Genomic DNA, 20,498 nt, shown 5'->3' with positions numbered 1-20,498 from the left:
AAAAAATTAAGACATCTAGAGCAGTTAGGTCTCATCTAAAGGCATCCTCAGAAATGAGAATACTAGGGCACTAAAAATAGCAAAGACATGCCCCAAAAATCTAAAAAAAAAAAAAAAAAAAATGTATCATGTATTTAGGGAAAAGAAGGGAAGTCAGGAGAAGAGGTCAGATGGTTTCCTTTCTTCTTTTGAAGACCTCACAACACATACAATTCTTAAGAGAATTTTTAAAAGGTTACCCAGATTTCATAGAAAACAAACTTTGAGTATGGCAGACCACAAAACAAAAAACTGTCTATAGGAAATCATTCTAACCACATATTCTCCTACAAAAGAAATGCTTTTGCCAGGAATGGAGGTACATGTCTTTAATCCTGGCACTGGAGAAGTAGAAGATAGATTTCTGTGAGGCCAGCCAGGTCTACATAGTAAGACCCAGTCTAAAAAAAGAAAAGAAGTTCTCGAAGTTGCACATACACATCTTGAATTGTTTTCAAGTGATCCTATTTAGAGGCAGTACCAAACTAGATGTCCTCAGTTTTCTTTCAAATCTAAGTCCATACTATAAAGGGTTACTATGGTAGTTTGAATGTAATTGATCCCCATAATCTCATAGGGAATGGCACTATTAGGAGGTGTGGCTTTGCTGAAGTGGGTATGGCCTTGTTGGAGAAAGAGTGTCACTGTGGGGATGGACTTTGAGGTTTCCTATGCTCAGGATACCACCCAGTGTGTCAGAAGACTTCTTGATACCTGCAAGATGTAGGACTTTCTCTCAGCTATTATTTCAGCACATCTGCCTACAAGCTGTCATGCTCCCCACATTGATATGACAGAACCTTTGAAACTGTAAGCAAACCTCCTCAATTAAATGTTTTCCATATAACAGTTGCAGTGGTCACAGTGCCTCTTCACAGCAATAGAAACCCTAACTAAAACAGTTACATTTGGTTTTCATAATTTTTTTGTTTTTGTTTCGTTTGACAAGTTGCTTACTCAGCATGCCCTTAAATCCCTAGGCACAAGGGATACTCCTGCCTCTGCCTCCAAAGTAACCAGGACCGCAGGTAGTGCACTAGCTTTTAAGTTTGAAAATGCAAACGGAAACAACATCTCAGTGTACAAGTTAGGAATAACCATGGCAACCAGGGCACATGTTTTCCTGTGCCCTGGCACTTTGGTGTCACTGGACACATAGGAGGCAATATTATTTGACAGACTCCTAGTTTAAGAGGAAGAAAAGCTGGAGTTTTACATTTGCTATTCATGAGCAAACTTTTTTGGGTGAACTGCTGTCTCTAGTTTTCTCATCTGTAGAGTGAAGGAATTAGAAACCAAGCAACTTTTAAATTCTTTTTCACTCTACAATTCTTTGTGCTTAGTGAAATGATTCTCTCCCCAGAAGTCAGTTTTTTCCCTCACTCTTTGTTACTCAAAGGAAAGATAGGAATAATACCATTTAACTTGTTCTAAAGTCCGCCCTAACAAAGGAAGACATCCTATAAGCTACCAGGACTGAGTTCAATTACTCATTCTTTCCCTGTTGTTTTATACCTATAGATTTTTAAATAGTTTTCCCTAAGAATTTAAGAAGTAACTCAGCTAGGAGTAGTTGCACATGCCCATAATCCCAGCACTTGGGAGGCAGAGGCAGGCAGATCTCTGAGATCAAGGCCAGTATGGTCTACAGAGCAAGTTCCAGGACACCCAGCATTACATAGAAAAGCCCTGTCTCAAAAGAAAAAAAAAATAAAAAATTTTAAGAAGTAACTCAAAAAGCCAAAGAAGAATGTCAAGTAATATCGGAAAACAGACATGGCTCAAGCACCTGATCTACTTCAAAGTTGCCTTCATTTGATAACGCTGCTGCCGATTATTTAGCCTTTTGAATAAGATCAAGTGTAAAAAAAGAATTGAAACTAGCCAGGCGATGGTGGCACACACCTTTAATCCCAGCACTAGGGAGGCAGAGGCAGGTAGGTGGATCTCTGTGAGTTCAAGGACAGCCTGATCTACAGAGTGAGTTCTAGGACAGGCTCTAAAACTACAGTGAAATCCTGTCTCGAAAAACCAAAATGAAAAAGAAAAATTGAAACTAATATTCTACATTATAGTATTACTAAATGAAAATGTCTTTTTTTTTTTTTTTTACATCCAACTCAGTATACCCCCAAAACGATATGAGTATTCTTACTATTTTTTAGAGCAATGGCAAATTCTGGGCCACCTTTGTCCTTGAAGACTGGAAAGACATTTGGTTGAGGCAACTGATTGGTAGTCAACAGAGCTTTCTGTAGTTTGATCCTTCCTTCCAAGAGCTGGTCCCACAACGCTGAAGAAAAAAGTGAAAGAGAAGCCATCTCTTAGTCAGGAATTCTTTCTGGGGACTAAGGAGGAAGAGGAAGAAGCACCAATCTCTAAGCAGCATGCATTATGATGTTCATGCCATAGAAGCATTCTCCATTCTAGAAAATAAACTCTCCCTCTCTTGATGGAAATACTTGCTGTGAGAGAGGAAACCCTAATACATGACAAAAGGAGAGAACATGCTCCTCTTCAATCTTCCCCAAAGTTAGAGCAGAGCCTGCTAAGCAGTAAAACAAGAACTAGGGTGCAGGCTTCTGGGTAAAGTGAGGTATGTCGCAGACTAATCAGAAGGGGTACTGGAGAAACAGAACAACCAAAATCAAAAAGCAGATTAACATAGAAACTCTAAAAAAAAACAAGCAAGTAGCAAAAGCATACGCACCTATCTGATTCTTCACAGCTCTTCCTTTCTCCACTTCCTCAGAAACTTTGACACTGGAGAAAGTCATCACCACACCGTCATCTTCACTGTTCCTGTCTTCTTCCCTCTTATCTTCTAAGTTTTCCTCTACATCTTCTTCTTCCATGCCACTCTCTTCTTCCTCCGCCTCACTGCTCCCAAGGTCATCCATTCCTTCCGTAAATTTCTCAAAATCACTAATGCCCTGGAAACTGAAGCCTGGCATTTCTGCAGAATGCCCTCTGTCCTTCTTTTGAGTCAGACTGATCTTCAAATCATTGGCAGCATCCTCTTCATCCTCTTCCTCAGTAGCACTTAGCTCCTCCGCCTCCTCTTCCTCCTCAGATTCTTCCAGGCCCAGGCCCTCTGAATCCCCATCTTCAGATTCTTCTTCATCAGATATTTCTTTGTCTAAATCACAAAGAGAAAAAAAGGGAGAACGGGGTTTACCTATAGAAAAATACTAGGGCCACATCTTTCATTTCAATTAATGAACTGTAGTATCTACTATGAAAGTAAACATGTTATTTGCTCTATTCAACTGAACAAACATTTACTATATATGTACTATTTCTAAAATGCTAAGGGGAAATAAAGACAAACAGAACATGAGTTCAATCTAAAAAAATTTAGTGAAGACAGACACAAAAAATATAATTACAGGAAAAAATAAAAAGTGCTTTGAAAAAACTTCATGCCAGCCATGGTGGCTCATGACTATAAATAATCTCAATACCCAGGAAGTTGAGGCAGGAGGACTGCTTGAGTTCAAGTCTAACTTGGTTTATATAATGAGCACTAGACAAGCCAGGGCTACACAGTAAACCTTGTCTCAGAAAAACAAATAAATAAAACATTTCAGCTGGTGTTTGGGAATTAGACCAGTCTTCCCACAGCTATATCTGAAAAAATAATTATCATTAGCTATTCCAAATGCATACAAATAATCAAACACCTATCATGTGTTAGCTATCAAGACTACAAGAGGGCTTTAATAGCTGTTGTGCTGGTAAGTATGTAACTTGTTTATTTTATTATAGAAGACCAGAGTTAAGATACTTTGGACTTTTAAAGATTTTGAAGGTTTTTTTGAAGTTGGATTGTATTTTATAGTATTAATATGAGACTTTGGGGACAACATGTAGAAAGTTATGGCTTAAAGTGAAGTGTCTATATGTTAAATTGACAAGGGATAGATTGTACTGGTTAGTTTTAACTGTCAATTTGATACAATTTGACACAACCTAAGCTCACCTGAGAAGAAAGTCTTTTTTGGTAAGGGGTATAGCGTCTCACTATTTATTTCTGGTAGACAAGCCGACCTCAAACTCAGATACTCATTTGCCTCTGTTTCCTGAGTGCGGGTATTAAAGAAGCATGCACCATCATGTCCAGCTCTGGGAAGAAAGTCTTTAATGACGAATTATGTAGACCAGGTTGATCTGTAGACATGTCTAAAGAGATTATTTTGATTGTTAATTAATGTAGAAAGACCTAATCCATTGTAGGCAGCACCTATGCAGAGGGTTCTAACAGTGTAAGACAGGAAAAACAGAAAACTAGCTGACAGCAGGCAAGTAAAGATGCATTCGTCCTCTCTTTGCTCTTGATCTGGACATGATATGACCAGCTGCTTCCAGCTCCTGTCACTGAGATGTTCCTGCTACGATGAACTAAAATCCAGAAATGTAAACTGAAATAAACTCAATTCTTCCCTACATTGTTTTCTGCCAAAGTATTTTTATCACAGCAAAAGAAATGAAACTAGGATACCTGTGGAGAGAAGCTGTCTTATGGGAGTGTTAGAAAGGCATGCCAATATTACATTCCAACATCATCAGTAGATAGTATATAGAATAGGTACCAAACTAACACACACCTGTAATCCTGGCATTTGGAAGCCAGGCAGGAGAGTCAAAGCAAGTTCAAGGCCAGCTTTGGCTACATACTGCGTCATACTACAATAATAAGTTCCTTTCTCATCCTCCCCACACTCCAATCCCCATCTTCCCTAAAAGAAAGAACCACATGACCTTCCAAAAAAGATTAGAGATTAGAGATGATTTATGTGGAGATATTATAAATTTACTTATGAAGCATAAGAAAGAGCTCATCAAACTGAGAGGAGGTAAGGAAAAGAACTAGAGACTGAACAAGAGGAAGTAGGAAAGTGGAGGTACATGAACCTAGAGGATTACCAGAAAATCAGGACCAGTCCTGTTGTCTATGGGAAAGAGTTGAAACTTTAACCAAGTAAAATAAAGAGTTTATGAAAACATTAAGTCTTCGGTACTTCTTTCAAGAAATAAGCCTTAACTTGCTGAATATGGTAGTACAGTATATACGATGTTCAAGACTAACCAGAGGAACATAGTAAGCCTCTGTCCTAATTTTTTTTAAGGTTTTATGTATTTATTATGTATGCAGTGTTCTACCTGCATGTATGCCAGGACACCAGATCTCATTATAGATGGTTGTGAACCACCATGTGGTTGCTGGGAATTGAACTCAGGACCTCTGTTAGAACAACCAGTGCTCTTAATCTCTGAGTCGTCTCTCCAGCCCCTCTGTCCCAATTTTCTTGTTTGCTTGTTTTTGATTTTTGGAGACAGGGTCTTACTGTGGCTGGAACTTGCTAGGAAGACCAGACTGGTCTTGAACTCAGAGATTCATGTGCCTCTGCCTCCCAAGTGCTGAAATAAAAAGCATGTAACCCCAGACCATTCAAGACACTGCCTCAAGGGAAAATAAATACAACACACAAATTTAAAAAGCCTCAGATAGGCTGTCAAAATTAAAAATACAGAAGTTAAGTGAAAAACCAGTAGAACTCTTTAAGTTTAATCACTTCTCAAATTAAGAAATTTCCATACAACACAGCAGAGATATTAGAATCAGCCTGCTTTCATGTAAATTCTGGCTCTTCTACTTAGCAGCTGTATCACTTTTACTTAACCAATTAGCCCTTTACTTTCCTATTTGTAAAATGAGAATAAATAATTATCAACTTCTCGGGCTACTGTAAAGAGTCAAGTGATAATGATGTACTATTTTTACTAAGCATTTTGCCTCCATGTGCCCATGTGCATCTCTAGTGCCTACAGAGGAACTGGAGTCATGGATGGTTCTGAGTCTCCATGTGGGTGCTGGGAATCTAACCTGGGTCCCCAAAGAACAAGTGCTCTTAATCACTGGACTATCTCTCCAGACTTTATGGTAATATTTTGGTGGCTCTTTGTTCCAGGCTCTCAGAACTTAAAGAGCTAACTACAGTGGCTGACACACAGTGAAAACTCAATCTCAACATGACCTTCCTAAAAGAAAACATATGGCATCTTCTCAATATCCATATCTGGAGACTTCTTCCATCTTGAGAAACTTACTACTGCTTAAAACTATAAACTCACATCCTAATTCTTTCTCAGCAAAGACAGAAGCATTGTTACTTTTTACAATGATAAAAGGTCAGTTTCATAACTAATACACAGAGAATCAATGTAAGACTTGAAAAACAAAAAGGGTCAAGATATAAAAGCAACACATACATCCAACTTTTTCTTTTTGGTTTTTCAAGACAGGGTTTCTCTGTAGCTTTGGAGCCTGTCCTGGAACTTCCTCTGTAGACCAGGCTGGCCTCAAACTCACAAAGATCAGTCTGTCTCTGCCTCCTGAGTGCTGGGATTAAAGGTGTGCAACACCACCACCTGCCTTTTAACACACAGCCCTGCCAATCTCTAGGATGCCTTGCCCATTTTTTCACTCATTTTAGGGTGAGCCATTAATCTGACCTTGGTAACTCTTCTGAGTTTTAGGTTTCGTTTTTGTTTGTTCTTCTGAGACTAGGTCTCAGGTGTAGCAGATGCTAGTACAGAACTATGCAGCCAGTCTTGAACTCTGATCCTCCTGCTTCAGTCTCCCCTAGTTCTGAAATAACAGGAGCATGCCTCACTGGGCTTTAGGATTCTCTTAAAGTGAAGTGGTGACCTCGAAGGGCCTTCCTAATACCAAATCAATGGTCTCTCCTAAAATGAGCAGAGACATACTGACTTCCAGAAGGCATCCATAAATGAAACAGCAAGAAGAGTTTCGTGTTTGTCTACTCACCAGAGGACCCTGGCAGAGTCTGCCCCCAGTGGTCTTCTTTCCAAGCTTTCCTAGAAGTGGTCTTGCCAGAATACCTCTTGTCTGTGTCCAAGAGGGAGGATGACAGTTTTCTAATGCTGCTCACTGCCAGATCACCTTCCTCCTCTTCCCCTTCATCAAACCTGTCAATCACTCTGGCTCTAGTGGCTGTGGGGAAGGAGGAAAATAGAATCTTAGGTTAAAAAAAAAAATCTTTAATAGGAACTCAATTAAACAATTTCAACTCCACGCGCCACCTTTCTGTGCTAGGTGAGTACTCTTACCAACTGGGTTATATGCCCTGCCCTCAATTCATTAAGTGTCCTCTATACAATTTCCACTAACTTCCAGGAATAGGGAATTTATTTCTGCTCTCTAGGGAGATGACTATCATATTCATGTCTGTTTCTGAATAGAAAGCTACCTCCCTTCATCTACTAGTAGATTGTTCCTACGCCTTGACTCTATAAATCTAGCCTGATTCCTCCTTTTCCATAGTGTTTTTTTTTTCTTTAAAGGTTTTGAAAATTAAATTCAGGGCCCCAAGTATGTCAGCCACATGCCCACGGAACTTAATTCTTCCTCAGCCAACAAGTTTATAGTCACTCCGTCCCACCCCTCCAGTTGTCCTCACTGACCCTGGCTTTAAACAAACCCGTTTCCTCACCTGCTATTCCTACACCACGACTTCTAATCTCTTTTATTATACCTTCCTCACAACTCTGCCTCAAGCCTAAAGCACAATTACTCCCAGCTAGTCTCAGAACAGGCTTAAGGAGACTCAGTGTGTCATCAGAACGTGGGCAAATGTCTTAAGACCTAACCATTACTTAAACAGCACCAGAGAATCCTACTTTTTTCCTTTTCGAAGCAAGTTTTTAGAGGCGGTCAACTTTAAACATACAAAAACCTGAGACTCGTCAGACTTCCTTCTCCTTCCTAAGGTAATACCAGAGAAGGGCATCCTAAGTAACTGCCAGTCGGCTGCCAGTAGTAGCTCCCTGCGGCTAGCCCCAGCCAGAGTCCGTGTGCCCGCCCCGCCTCCCCCAAGTCTGGACTGCACGTTCACAGCAGGTGTCACCCTCCACCCCTCCAGGGGTCAACCCTCCCGAGACACAATTTTCCTCAGCGCAAAGGGAAGAAGGGCAGGCTCGAGGGCCAGCGGCCCGCCCCGGCCCACAGCTCCGCACGTGGTCGGCCCCAGTCAGGCCTCACCCTCCTCCGGGTCGGCCTCAGGATCCGCCTCACGCGGTCTCGGATTCAACAACTGTTCCAGCTGCAGAGCCAAGGGCTGCGACCCCGCCATGGTCACCAGGTCACAGTCGTCGCTACGCTCGTGAACGTGCAGCCCCGAGCCCCAGCCCGACGTTCCGGCCCGGGCGCTCCCGCCGGACACTACTCCACACGACAAGCAGAAACCTTCGGGGCCGGCGCTCAGCTCCCGGATAGGCAACTTCCGGGAGGCGCGCGCCGGAGGGGCGGGGCTTCGCGTCACCACAGGCGTTGCTAGGCTGGAGACGCAGGCCCGCGAAACCTGGGAGGGAGAGCAGCCGGCCTAACGCGCGTGCGCCGGAGACCAGGCCCGCGCGGCGCGAGGCGCGGGAGCGCGCAGGGGCACGTGACCGCCTCTGGCGAGGACCGTTGGTTGCGTTTCAAGCTTCCAGGGACCCCTAAGCACAAAATAATGCCTCGAGCTTTGTGCGAGGTTGGTTTAGGAAGGAAGCGCGTAAAGTACTCGTGGCTCATGATGGCTGGCTGATTTGTGAAAGGAGTAAAGGATAAGCCTCTCAAACCTCAGGTACTCGAGCAAGCACAGACAGGGATTCCAAACAGGGTTTTCCACAATGTGGAGGAGCCAGGCACACATCTTCCAACTCTGAGCAGCCAGGATCTGAGAGGCCTGCCTGTGTAAATGTGCGGCCAAGTGCGATCTTTATCTTTATTTAGGAATAATTAGGGATCGCGATGGTTGTACCACAAATCAAGACCGTACCCCCTTTCCTGGGCAGGCAAAAGGGGGCAAGCGGTTAGAATTCCTCTACTACACGTTCCTCAATATTAATAGCTTTACTGTTCTAAGATGGAGTGACTCAGACCCGGAAACTGAAGAACAAATGCAGACGAGAGACCCTTCACTCGGTTCTAACATTAGATGCTTAGACTCAAAACATACAGACCTTAATGAGATAAATTTAATTGCACCCAGACCCATGAAGATCCGCAATCACTTTACATTCTCTTTCCCTTCATAGAGCGTTCCTTGACTGCCCACTGCGTGGCAGGCCCTGCTAGATGAAATACAGGATGAGTCTCCACACAGTGACCAGCCTTCTGGACAGGACACAAGAACTGCAATGAGGAATGACAAATTTGAGCATAAAGCATCCTATGCTGATATGTTGGAGGTCTTCCGTGAAGACTTAAGATCTTCTGTAAACAGAAAAACTGCCATTCAATAAAAAAGACATGAGTAGGCCTGGTGGTAGTGAGGCCTTTAATCCCAGCACTCGGAAGGGAAGTGGAGGCAGGCAGCTCTCTTGAGTTTGAGGCCAACCTGATCTATAGAGCAAGTTCCAGGACAGCCAAGACTACACAGAGAAACCCTGTCTCAAAAAAAAAAAAAAAAAAACAAAAAAAAAACCAAAAAAAAAAAACAAGCAAAAAAAAAACCATGAGTAATACACAGTAGTACACTGTGACTGTACCTCGTTCCTGTTTGTCCATGGATACAGTCTCTAGCCCAAGAGGGCTTCCTACAGGCTAAGTAGCTGAAGATGACCTTGAATTCCTTAATCAAGGGAGATTATAGGCCTGTGCCACTACACCCTGTTTATTCAGTGCTAGGGACTGAACCCAGAGTTTTGTGCATGCTAAGTAGGAACTCTTCCATTTCTAGATCCCCAGCTCAGTACCATTTTGTAAGTATGCTCCAGGCCAATTGGATCCCAAAGCATATCAATATAGGTATGTATCTGGTAGCTCCCCAGTGGAAACCACAGGAAGACAGTCCCTGACTCAGAGTCTGCAGAGACCCTCAGATTCCGGCTAGAAGAGACTACTCCTTTAGTATAGCTCCCCTCCCATGCCTCCTTCCTAAGTGGCTCTTGAGTGAAGAAGACCAGGGCTACAAAAGAGAAGCAGAGACTGTCTTAAAGTCTTTCAGACATGGAGGGCAAAGAATGTCGGACCAGACAAAGACCCAGGCAAAGAAAATCTTTGTATTACTGAGTAGTTAGAGGGCTTGCTTGTTTTTAAGTGTGCCCTCTGTGATTTCTGGCATGTGCCTATGTCAGAGCCTCCATAGCAAAAACGTGCCCCTCTGTCCTCTACAAGTTGCCATTGCCTTGGGCATAAGGAACAGAAGTGTTCTCCCACCCCACGTTTAGTAAATTACATCCCCCATCCTCTTCCCTTGCTATTTCAGGCACTAAGAACCTGCCCTTAAAGGTAAGGAGGAAAGAGCTAAGTGGAAAGGGAAGCAGGACAGAGACCATCTTGAAACTGTTATGCATACAGGACACTGCTGGCCTATTTGTGGCCAGTTGAACTGAGCAAACAGGATCATAAGGTGCCATAGGCCTTTTACCAGCCCTCCCTCTCCTGTCTTGGCTGTCCCTAACCTGGGACATTTTTAGGAAGGAGTCAAGAGCTCTTTACTCTTGCCATACATACCCTAAGCTCCACAAAACTGCTTCCCCTGCTTTTCTACCCCAGGAATCTTCTTCCTGGAGAGGAGTGAAGAAGAAAGAAAGGTGGAGTTTAAGGTGCAGCTAAGTGAAGTTGAGGCACAGGGCAAGGGAGAGACCACCCAAACGTTCTGGGGCCCCTTCCCTGGTTGCATTCTGGTTTCTTGAGAAGTGGCTGAAGGGCTTCAGACTAGGGTAGAGTGGGATTGGAGATGGAGGGTGGGTTGTGGGAGGGGCCAGTAAAGGGCAGTACAGCTTCCTCAAGAAATGTCAACCGATGGAGAGCAGATGGGCTGAGCTGAGAGGAGCATAAAGGTGAGCAATCTGTCCTCTGGAAAAAAGACAGAAGGAGTTTAGGATTCACCTCCCTCTGGCTGGGCTGCAAAGTGGCAGGAATAGCCACCCATAGGCAGAGGTAACTAAATTAGCCATCGCTCCGATGGTCAAAACCAGAAACCAGATTCTGACCTATCTGTCTTCCTAAACAACATCAGCCTTGGGTTCCAGACCCCTGAAAGGGCCTGTCCTGGTTCTCCACTAATTCACCTGCCTTCTTGCCTGCCCTTACATCAGGAGAAGTTGAGTAGGGGAGCTTTAAGTCTCTCCTCAGCTTAGATGGCAGCCCCCTGAGACTGGGACCCTAATTACAGGTCCCTGGAAGCACAGTAGTGGGGACGTTAAGCTGGCTTGAGGAAGAAAAGGGCTTGCCAAATTTAGCTGTGAGGAGGCTTCGCTCTCAGATAGGAAGGGGTGATAGGGGACCAAAGGGCATTTCCCTCCTTCCTGGCAGTCTCTCCAGGAATGGTTCCCTGCGCCCTTGGGCCAGAGGTGGGCAGCATTTGTGAATGCAACCCAGCCACTACCGGTTCTCTTCCTCCCCCAGCCCTCAGTTCCAGATTAGACCGCTGAGCATCACCACTTGTTCCCGACTTCGCTGGGTTTCACAAAGACCCGCCAAGGGAAAAGACCGCGCCACTGGCACAGAGTCACAAGAACTGAATCTATGCCGCCTGCCCAACTCTTAAAGCATTTCTTATCAAATACTCCGATAGCGCAGTAAAGCTGCTAAATAATTTAGTACCCTTGATAGGAAAATGCCACTTCCTGATGAGCATACGTTCAGTTAAATGAATGGTTTTAAGGGGGAGGGTTCCAGGGTGGTGGCTATAATGAATGTTAGCTGTGGTTTAATGCATATAAATGCTAAACGGGGAAAACACGCAGACCCAGTGATTGCATATGAAGAAAATGTGCTGTATGCAGCAGCTAGGAGTTTCCAAAGTCTCCCTTGTATTTCATAAATTTTTATTTCTGAAAGAAGACAGCCAGATTCCTCCCTGATAGTTATTAGTTAGATAAGCCATCGAAGGGGTGCAATGAAATATTGCTTACTCTAAAGCCTTCTCTGCAGGAAAGATAAACTTGGCTCTGTCTTACAAAATAAGGAAACGGTACTGGAAATTGCATACAATTTAATGTAAAAATGATTAAAAAAATAAGATATGATCCAGACTGAAATCTAGGCAATATGATAAAGAAACCCTGGGACCTTGATAATAAAACTCTCATACACCTACACATTAGTATTTCATAGGAGAAACATTCACATTTCTTCCATTTCTATTGAAGGTTTGGATGGGATTGAACTATTCTCAAGACCCTATATCTATTGGCAACTTAACTCTCAGTTGCAATTTGATTTCTATATTAGTTATTTTTGTTCATCTTCTGCAGAAACTTAATACGTATCCTATGCCAGACAAAATAGTTTTCCTTTTGGAAAACTTCAAATGTAGTAAATACCATCCAATAACAATTCCGTATCAGCTCTGTGAAAGGGATTAAAGTATTTCATTGCTAGTTATACTTTATATTCACGTTAGGTTATCTTTCAACTCACCAAATTAGAAAGCAGGATTATCTATGGAAAATGAATTGAAGCTGAAAAAGACCAGGTCTAACTATCTATTTACAGGTATGTGACATTCCCAAGCCTGACTTTGCAAGTGCAGGGAGGAGAAGGGGGTGCAGGCTCTCTCACCTAATCATAGACCGGCATCATTCGCTCTCTTTTAGCTGTGGATTTGATTTCTATTTCCAATTCTATATTAACTTATCAGCAAATCACTTTATCAGTTAAACCCACAGAATGCAAATCTGTATTTAATAACAGCGAGAGGCAAAGAAGAGAGCTTGGTGAAGGGTTTCAGCCAGAGCCAAGGTGAAAGCATCACCCGTCTGGTCTCCCTCCCTACTGACTTCTGAGAGTCCACTCAGCACGCTCTTGGGACTTCCCTCCAATCGCTGAAAACATGGGATGCCACACCAGTTATCTAAACATCAGGTTTTCTATTTTTATTAAAAACTCACAAATTTATTCAACATGTTTTCTTTCATACAGTGAATGGTCTAATATGCACTGGAGGTCACACAAGCTTAGGTTTATAGAACAATAAAAGACATATGAGAAATTTAATATATAAAGGAACAAGTAGCAGCTGCTGACTGCATATTTGACCATAAAATTTAAATATTTTGGACTTTTATTTTAAAGACACAAAAATAAAACCTGTGTGGGTCTATATAAGTCATATTAACAATTTCATGAATGTTCAACAGGACTAAAAATTAGCAAAGATGTTTTTTTAAACCTTGTAACACTTTTTTTTTAACACTTTCTCAAGTTGCTGGTGCCAGGCACCATTACAGTATTTGTGCTATAATTTATTCTATTTGGCAACTGTCTGGATATCATGTTTTTCCTTTGCCTCGTGTAAACAACACCTTTTTACATACTAGCACAGTGAGCCGCAAGCCCTGCAAATCTGTCAGAACATCTACAGGAAAAGAAAAGGAACAATTTTGGTTGATTGTTCAAAACATTTTGATTTTGAACAAGAGGTTTCAAAACAGGATATATTAGTAAAACACTGAACTCCTGAATTTAACATTATACGTAAACAGTTGACTGTTTTTTAGTTCAATAGTCTCTCTTTTTTTTAAACTTTCATGTGAAGGTAGAGTACTTTTTTTGTAGAGGTGATGTTCAAGTCATTTTACTGAGAGGTGTGGCTGGAGACCATCCTGTGGAGAGACGGGTGTGTGTGTGTTTTGTGTGTGTGTGTGTGTGTGTGTTGTGTGTGGAGAGAGAGGGAGAAGGAGAGAGAGAGAGAGAGAGAGAGAGAGAGAGAGAGAGAGAGAGAGAGAGAGATTTGTGAAGGTAGAAGAATTGAGAGCTTTACATTAAAATTTTGAAATTTTGGCAAAAACAAAAATCAAAAACCCGGATAGACAAAAAATATATATAGTCCCACCTGATGCACAGCAGGTCGGTGTTTCTGAAGCTATTAAGAGTTTGTTGTCGTCGCTGAACTCTGAGACAACACTAAGATCTCCCAGAACTAGGACCCTCTTGACTGGAAAGACCTGACAGCTTTTCCTCCCTCACCCGGCTGAGCGGGCCTCTAGGTTTCCCTCCCCAGGCTCCTGGCATTGCCCAGGACTGTTCAAGGCTGCAGCTGTCAAAGTCGTCTTCCAGCTAGCCAGAGGAGCCGCTGCCGGTGGAGTCTGTCCACGGATCCAGACTCAGGTTGAAGGTTGAGGATAGCTGAGAATTCCCCTTCAGGAGCCCCAGTTCTGCATTTTGCCAGCCAGTGTGTGGATATCCCAGCTCTACCGTGAGGCGGATTTGGATCCTATTTTGGACCCCCTTTGCCGTCCAGTCTCCCCCATAGTGAGAATGGTCCCCGAGGCTGGAGGAAGAGGAGCAGGAGGCTTGCTTTTTATATGTTTTTTTTCCTATTTTTTTTTCTTAAATAAAAGTTCGTCTCTGTAGTCTCTGTACAACCACGAGATCCCGTGGCCCATACGAGGCCCCGCTACCACACGGCAGCCTCGTTCATTTCAGGAGGATGGGACAGGTGGTTCCCGTAGCTGGCCCCGCCATTGACGGACAGAGATGAGAAGGGTGGACTGGGTCCGAAGACCTCCGCTGACATGGAGTGGAGAGGCCCGGGCAGGCTGGGCTCAGGACTGGGCGAGTCCCCTGGGGGATGTGCCAAGATGTCGGTGAATCGCTGTGCCTCGCTGGAAGGGTGGTGGCCAGGCAGCGGGTGGTCCAGACCTCCCAGCGGCGTCCCCGAAGGCCCAGATGATGGCACAAAGGGTAGGTCCACTGGCGTCTGGGCCTGCGAGGACGGCGGTCCTTGCGGGAAGAAGTCGTAGTTGCCCCCGGGACCATAGTACTCGCTCTGGTAATCTGCCGACCAGAAAGGAGGTGTCAGAGCACAACCCTGGGTCTTGTGAGACCACAGGGCAGGAAAGACCTGGCAGCGGGCATCTCAGGGCAGCTCGGGGAACTGGCTGTTCGAGAGGCACCAGAGCAGGAGAGGAGACTTGGCATAAAACTCAGAGCTTCTCCCTTCCTGGGACCCTTTTCTCACCGGAGCTGGGACTTCAGCCACCTCCCCTAACTTGCTCCGGGTCTTTGCCCCTACCCCTCAACAGAAAGCAAGCGGTACTTCCTGCGCTGCCACCCGCTTTCAGCGAAGCCGGCTCAGCCTAGGCCCGCCTTGCCGCTCGGCCACACTCACCTCCGTAAAAGGAGAAGGGGCCGTTGGGGATGAGTTCGCCGGGCTCCAGGCGGTCCACCAGCGGCCGCATCCGGCGGGGACTGCGGAAAAAGGCGTGGCGCCGCGCGCCCAGCGCGCTCAGCTGTTTCATCCTCCGCTCCTTGGAACGTCGATTCTGGAACCAGACCTGAAGTACACAGGCACAGGATGAGACCCCGGAGACCCCACTGGCCAGCCGGGTGTGCAACGGGGGCCCAGTCACTCATTCCTCCACTACCACTAGGTGTGTGTGAGTGTGTGTGTGTGTGTGTGTGTGTGTGTGTGTGTGTGTGTGTGTGTGTGTGTGGTGGCGGTGGTGGTCTCTGAATGAATAGTACCAGGCCAAGGGTAGGTGTGCAGGATTCCCAAGAAGGGAGCTGAGCAGACTACTGCCTTGTCTGATTTTGTAGTCCCACTATATCCAGCAATCACACGCTTAGCATTATATTATCTTAGGGATCATAGACACTGGACCTCTTCAAAATAGTGTCATATACACAGCTTCCCTTTCAGGGTCTCTTGTTAGTCCCTACCCCCATATCATGTAGTGACAGAGATACAGAAAGCTTTCTGCTGATTGTTTCCCAAGGGTAGTGACACCAAAACCCACAATCTCCTTTTCACACCCACACAAAATCTCGATGTGCCAAACATACTTAGACATAGCCTCTCTCCAATAGTGACAGGCACACAAACCCATATTCATGAGCACAGGTTCACACAACCTCCCAGAGGCTGCCCTTCTAACACTTGGACAGGTGCATCCACCCACACCCTCACCTGGCCTCTAGGCACTTCGATTAGACACACAGTACAGGCAGGGCCAGACTCCTGGTATCCGAGACTCACTCTAGTTTAGCATCTTCCCAATGCAGTGGCCCAGCTATCTGCAGAAGGCTTAGCCTCCCCATCCTACATCAGGCTGCATCTAGGCGGAACCGGCTTCCCACCAAACTATCTCTCCTTCAATCCTGGGCACCCCACCTCCTTGGGGAGGACAAGCCTCTGCTCTGGCGGTTTTCTAACTGGGGCTCAAAATGCACAAATTTGGGGTTGGGGAAATAGAGGGAGAGCTTATTGTACAGAGCCGGGAGGAGCTGAATGACTCTGGACCCCAGAGCCGCCTCTCTGCTCCTTAACAAGGGCGAGAAAGGGACAAGCTGTGTACAGAAAGATGGACGTTAGCTGTTGCCACTGTGCTGTTGGACATTGTGTTTTCCTCCAGCTTTATGGCGCACTCTCGAGTCACTCCCGTCCCATTAGCCACTGTCACCTCTGTGGGGCTTTTTGCTCATATTCCAATGTATCAGGACAGCCTTTTCCTAGTCCCACTCACTTCTTCTCCTACCCCCAAAACTCTGGGCTCTCCCAGGCTCAGCCTAGGTTCCCTTAGTGGCCATGTGAGCCTTTGGGGAACAGAGTGGCCAACCAGGGTTCTGACCTGGATGACCCGCATGTTGAGGCCAGTCTCCTGGGCCAGTTGCTCACGGATATGGCGTGTGGGCTTGGGTGTAGCTGCAAAGGCTGCCTTCAACGTCTCCAACTGCTTGGCTTTGATGGTGGTTCGGGGTCCTCTGCGCTTGGCACCTAGGTTCTGGTCATCATTTTCATTGCTCCCACCTTCCTTGTCTGACACGTTGGCACTTTCCGAGTCCTTGGCATCATCCTGCGATGGGTCTTGGGAATCCGGAGATAAACTAGGGTCACTGCCTGTGGTGGCTGGGAAGAGAAAAAGGAGTGATGAGCAGGGTCCTTTCTTTCCTCCCCGATACCCACCCTCTAGCCAGTTGGGAATCCTGGTCTCACCAGAGTGGAGGCTGTTCTCTTTGGCGACACTGCTGTTACTCAGGTAATCCTCTTTACAAACGAACTTGTTCTCGTCGATGATGTAGAGCTCCTCGCCGGTGGAAAGCTGCTTGTTACACATCATGCACGTGAAGCAGTTGAGGTGAAAGACTTTGCTTCGCGCTCTCCGCACCAGATCGCTTGGAGATATGCCCTGCGCACACCCCGCGCATTTGGTACCGAAACATCTGCGTAGGGTGTGCGGAGATGAGAGAGAAGTACAGCAGACAGGGTGAAATAAAAGCCGCCAGAGGAAGAAGGAGAGAGAATGAATATAAAAATTTATTAAACATAAGAGGAGGCAGGAGAGATCGCGGAACATCAGGGAAAAGGGAGGGAAAACATTCGGTCAGTGTTAACGGCCCAAGCTGCCCCTAATCTCTAACCTCATGCCCCAGGGAAAACAAGAGTCCTGAGAAAAGGTTTCCAAGTGGCTACAAGGGCAGAAGGGAAACCGAGCACACATTTTCCGATTAGATTCAGAGAAGTCAAATTCGAGCTAAGAGCTCTGCAGAAAGGTCCCGGTCTATACTGCTAGCTTTGCCTTGCTTTCACCACAAAAAGACCTGAGCACAGGCGCGGGTTGGCAAAGTCCGATCCCGCCCCGAGTAAACAAACACTGACTCTGAGAGAGCCTTGATGGCTGTAGCTGGGCATTTGCCACGTTCGTGCCCAAAAGCCTGGCAGATTGACGCTAGCGGGAGTCGCGGCCAGGTTGAGCGGGCTTCAGGAGTCCCGCTGAGCTTAGCCGCTAGTCAGGCTTTGAGAGCCCGGCAAGCCGGTGGGGCTAGCGCTTCTCCGGCACGGATCCAGCCCTTGTAGAGTAAAAACCCAAGCAGTCTGCCGAAGCCCCAAAGCTCAGCCTTTCCACAAAAGCAGCTCGCACCTCCCTTAGCTTCACAGGTCCTCTACAAACAGGAGCCGCACGTCCCGAATCGTCACTAGGGACTGCGCTTCCTGGTCCTTCTGGCTAAGGAGGCCCGGTGGCTTCAAACTCTTTCCCAGATTTGATCAGTCCTCACAAAACAAACCAAAATAGCGGAATAAAGTGTGGGATTTCAAACCAGTGGAAAATACAATATACATTTGAGGTCATTCTTCCCAGTTCAGCTTTGATTGTGGCAAATAATCAGTTTAAAAAATATAAGCAAAATGGTAAACAGAGGAGAATTTTTCCCGGCTCTAACGAGCCGCATGTTCGCCAGAAGGTGGCCTTCCTGATGGGGAATCGGCTGGAAAGGCCGCGAAGAGGAGCCGGCGCTGGGCACTGGGCCAAGGCCAGCACGGTACCGTTCTCCCAGGTCTACGCTTATAGGCCAATCAATGTTTAGGGAGACCCCAGGCATACAGAATTGGCCTCAAGGGCGGGCTCTTTATTGCGGCTTTTTTTCCACCCCGACCACCGAGATTCTAGTTTGGAAAAGACCTCTCAGAGAAGGAAAAGTCTGTGGCTGGAATAAAGCCGGAGCTTCTGAGCTCAACTTGAAGGAGCAGCTATCTGGGAGGCCCGGAAAAGGCGGTTGGTTGCAGGAGAGCTTCGGTTCGGGAAAGGCGAGCGGGAGCTGCAACCCCGAGGCTGCTGTACCTCTCCAATGATGTGGAGGGGCTTCTGAGCTGAAGTCGGCTCAGACCCTTTCTTTTCTAGGCACCTGCAGCCAAACACGGACCACACTTTCCAGTACCAAGTAGGACAGTTATCTCGGCATCCCAACTTCCTAAGAGGTAGAAGCCAGAGGGACTTGGCTGCCCGAGAGAAAAGGCAGCTCCTAATGCGGCCACGCTGACCTCTGATCCGAAGCCGGCCAGGAAGGGCCCGTGGGGAGGGAGCAGCAGAGGCGCGGGAGGAAAGTACTCACCGGAAGAAGTCGTTTTTACAGTAGAGCTTGCCTTCCCGGGAGAAGCACTTCTCGGTCAGGTTGCATTTACATTCACAGCACTGGACGCACTTGACGTGCCAGGCCCTGTCCAGCACGTTCAAGAGGAAACGGTCCAGGATGGGCCTTTTGCAGCCCGCACAGTGCACCATGGTCTTTGGTTTGGTCCGGTGAGGCTCCGATCGATGGGGCAAATAGAATCGAGGAGATGACTCCTGAAGACAACCAGCCTGAGCTTCCCAGCGCCTCCAAAAAGAAAAAACCCGCTCAAGTCGGGCAAGCAAAAAAACCGCACCAGCAAATCAAAAGGGGAGAGACCAGGCTGGTAGGGGGCAGCCCGGGAATCCCAGGGCCGCGGGGCTGGAGCAGCGCCACCTCAGCTCACCAGGCGAGGAAAATCAGTCTCCAGCGGACAAGAAAGCGGCTCTTCTGCCCAAAGCCGGAGAAGGAGTGAAGGTCACCGAGAAAGGGGGCGGGACGGAAATAAATAAAATTGAAACCGGTTAAAAGAAAGACAGCAAGAGCTCGGGATTCAAGAAAGCGACGCTGGGTTCTCTCCGGCTTGAGGTAGAGCTGTCAGAAGTCAAAGTGCATCTGCTTTTGTCGAAGTATGAAGGCAGGTTGTGTGTGCGTGCCAGACCGCCCACCACCGGGTTTTTCCCTTAAAAAGAAAAAACACGGAAAGAAAAGAACACAGGAGTAGAACGCTTTGGATCCTACGTTGCCGGCTTCTTGCAGAGAGTCGGGACAGTCTGGGCGACCGCGCTGGGCCTGGGAAGGGGTCGAGGGCAGACCAAGGGATGGGAGAGAGGGCAGGTTGGGTAGATTTGTTGATTGTAGTTGATGCTTAGGTCCCCACCCCCCTTTGGAGAGTGTTTTTGCCAGTCAAAAAAGAAAAGGGACAACTTCGGGCGGACGCAGCCGGGCGCACTCGCTCGCTCCCCACCGCCCCAGCCCTGTCACCTCGGCCGTTGGCCTGCCAGGCGGCCTTCCGTGTCCTCGCAGCGGCCCTCCCCGCGCCTGGACTCTTTCGGGAAGGCAATGTGATCTGGCTCTTCACCGTGCCTGGCCGTGCATCCTGGCTTCAGTCACAACTCGCGGCCGCTTGGGCGCGCAGCCCCGCATCGCTCGGCCCACGCTCCCGCGGCTTGCGTTTCAACCCCACAGTCTCTCGATTTTTTTCCCTCCCCCCCCTTTTGTTGTGGTGGCAAATCTGGCTTTCCTTTCTAGTATCCTTCCTTTCTTTTTTCCTCTCTTTTTCTTTTTCTGGTTCAAAGGGAGGAGCCAAGGGGAGGGGGCGTCTTGGAGAGCTTTAGAGTAATGTCCTGGTGCAGCGGCTACGGAAGGCCAGCAGCTGGAACAGTTCGGTGCGGCTCGCCGGTGTCGCTGTCCGGTCCGCGGGTTTCTTGTTGGCTCTCTCCCAGCGCGCGTCCCTAGGTCTCTGGTCTTCTGGCCCAGTCTTCGGCGCGTCTCTCCCAGCTCCAGCGGCTCGGTCACTGTTCCTTGCTGTTGGCTGAGCCCTGGAAGCCCCCTCGCCTTAATGCAGCGCCCGCCGACGTCACGGCGAACTGCGACCAATCAGCGCCTCGCGGTC

At 46.7% G+C, this 20,498-nt stretch overlaps 2 protein-coding genes across 3 annotated transcripts in view; both read right to left on the bottom strand.

Annotated features, from left to right (window-relative positions):
- Positions 1-8,435, bottom strand: part of Aatf (apoptosis antagonizing transcription factor) — a 111,282-nt gene extending 102,847 nt beyond the window's left edge. Inside the window, exons 1-4 of the mRNA XM_075991270.1 lie at positions 8,105-8,435; positions 6,872-7,057; positions 2,750-3,178; positions 2,195-2,332 (exon numbers count right to left, since the gene is read on the bottom strand). Of these exons, the coding sequence (XP_075847385.1) occupies positions 2,195-2,332; positions 2,750-3,178; positions 6,872-7,057; positions 8,105-8,195 (844 nt within the window). The 5' untranslated portion in view covers positions 8,196-8,435. The remainder of the gene's footprint in view (positions 1-2,194; positions 2,333-2,749; positions 3,179-6,871; positions 7,058-8,104) is intronic.
- A 4,479-nt stretch (positions 8,436-12,914) lies between these two features.
- Positions 12,915-20,498, bottom strand: Lhx1 (LIM homeobox 1). 2 transcript variants are annotated; one of them, XM_075991248.1, is made up of 6 exons: positions 19,868-20,498; positions 18,887-19,565; positions 16,992-17,218; positions 16,627-16,904; positions 15,168-15,333; positions 12,915-14,833 (listed from the first exon to the last, which is right to left on the bottom strand). In XM_075991248.1, the coding sequence occupies exons 2-6, from the start codon at positions 19,054-19,056 to the stop codon at positions 14,454-14,456; spliced, it is 1,221 nt and encodes a 406-aa protein (XP_075847363.1). In that variant the 5' UTR covers positions 19,057-19,565; positions 19,868-20,498; the 3' UTR covers positions 12,915-14,453. The 2 variants fall into 2 exon arrangements, with proteins under 2 accessions (XP_075847363.1, XP_075847362.1); XM_075991247.1 differs by having other exon boundaries at positions 18,887-20,498.

Source organism: Microtus pennsylvanicus, chromosome 11, assembly GCF_037038515.1.
Source record: "Microtus pennsylvanicus isolate mMicPen1 chromosome 11, mMicPen1.hap1, whole genome shotgun sequence".
NCBI lineage: Eukaryota > Metazoa > Chordata > Mammalia > Rodentia > Cricetidae > Microtus > Microtus pennsylvanicus.
This window is presented reverse-complemented; position numbering and strand designations above follow the sequence as displayed.

Bases quoted from the DNA above. Each gene is read 5' to 3' on its own strand.
- Lhx1 (XM_075991247.1), bottom strand. From the start codon at position 19,056: ATGGTGCACTGTGCGGGCTGCAAAAGGCCCATCCTGGACCGTTTCCTC. The intron at 17,219-18,886 runs GTGAGTACTTTC...CACCCTACGCAG, and splicing joins TGTAAAAACGACTTCTTCCG to ATGTTTCGGTACCAAATGCG. The intron at 15,334-16,626 runs GTCAGAACCCTG...TGTGTACTTCAG, and splicing joins TCAACATGCGGGTCATCCAG to GTCTGGTTCCAGAATCGACG.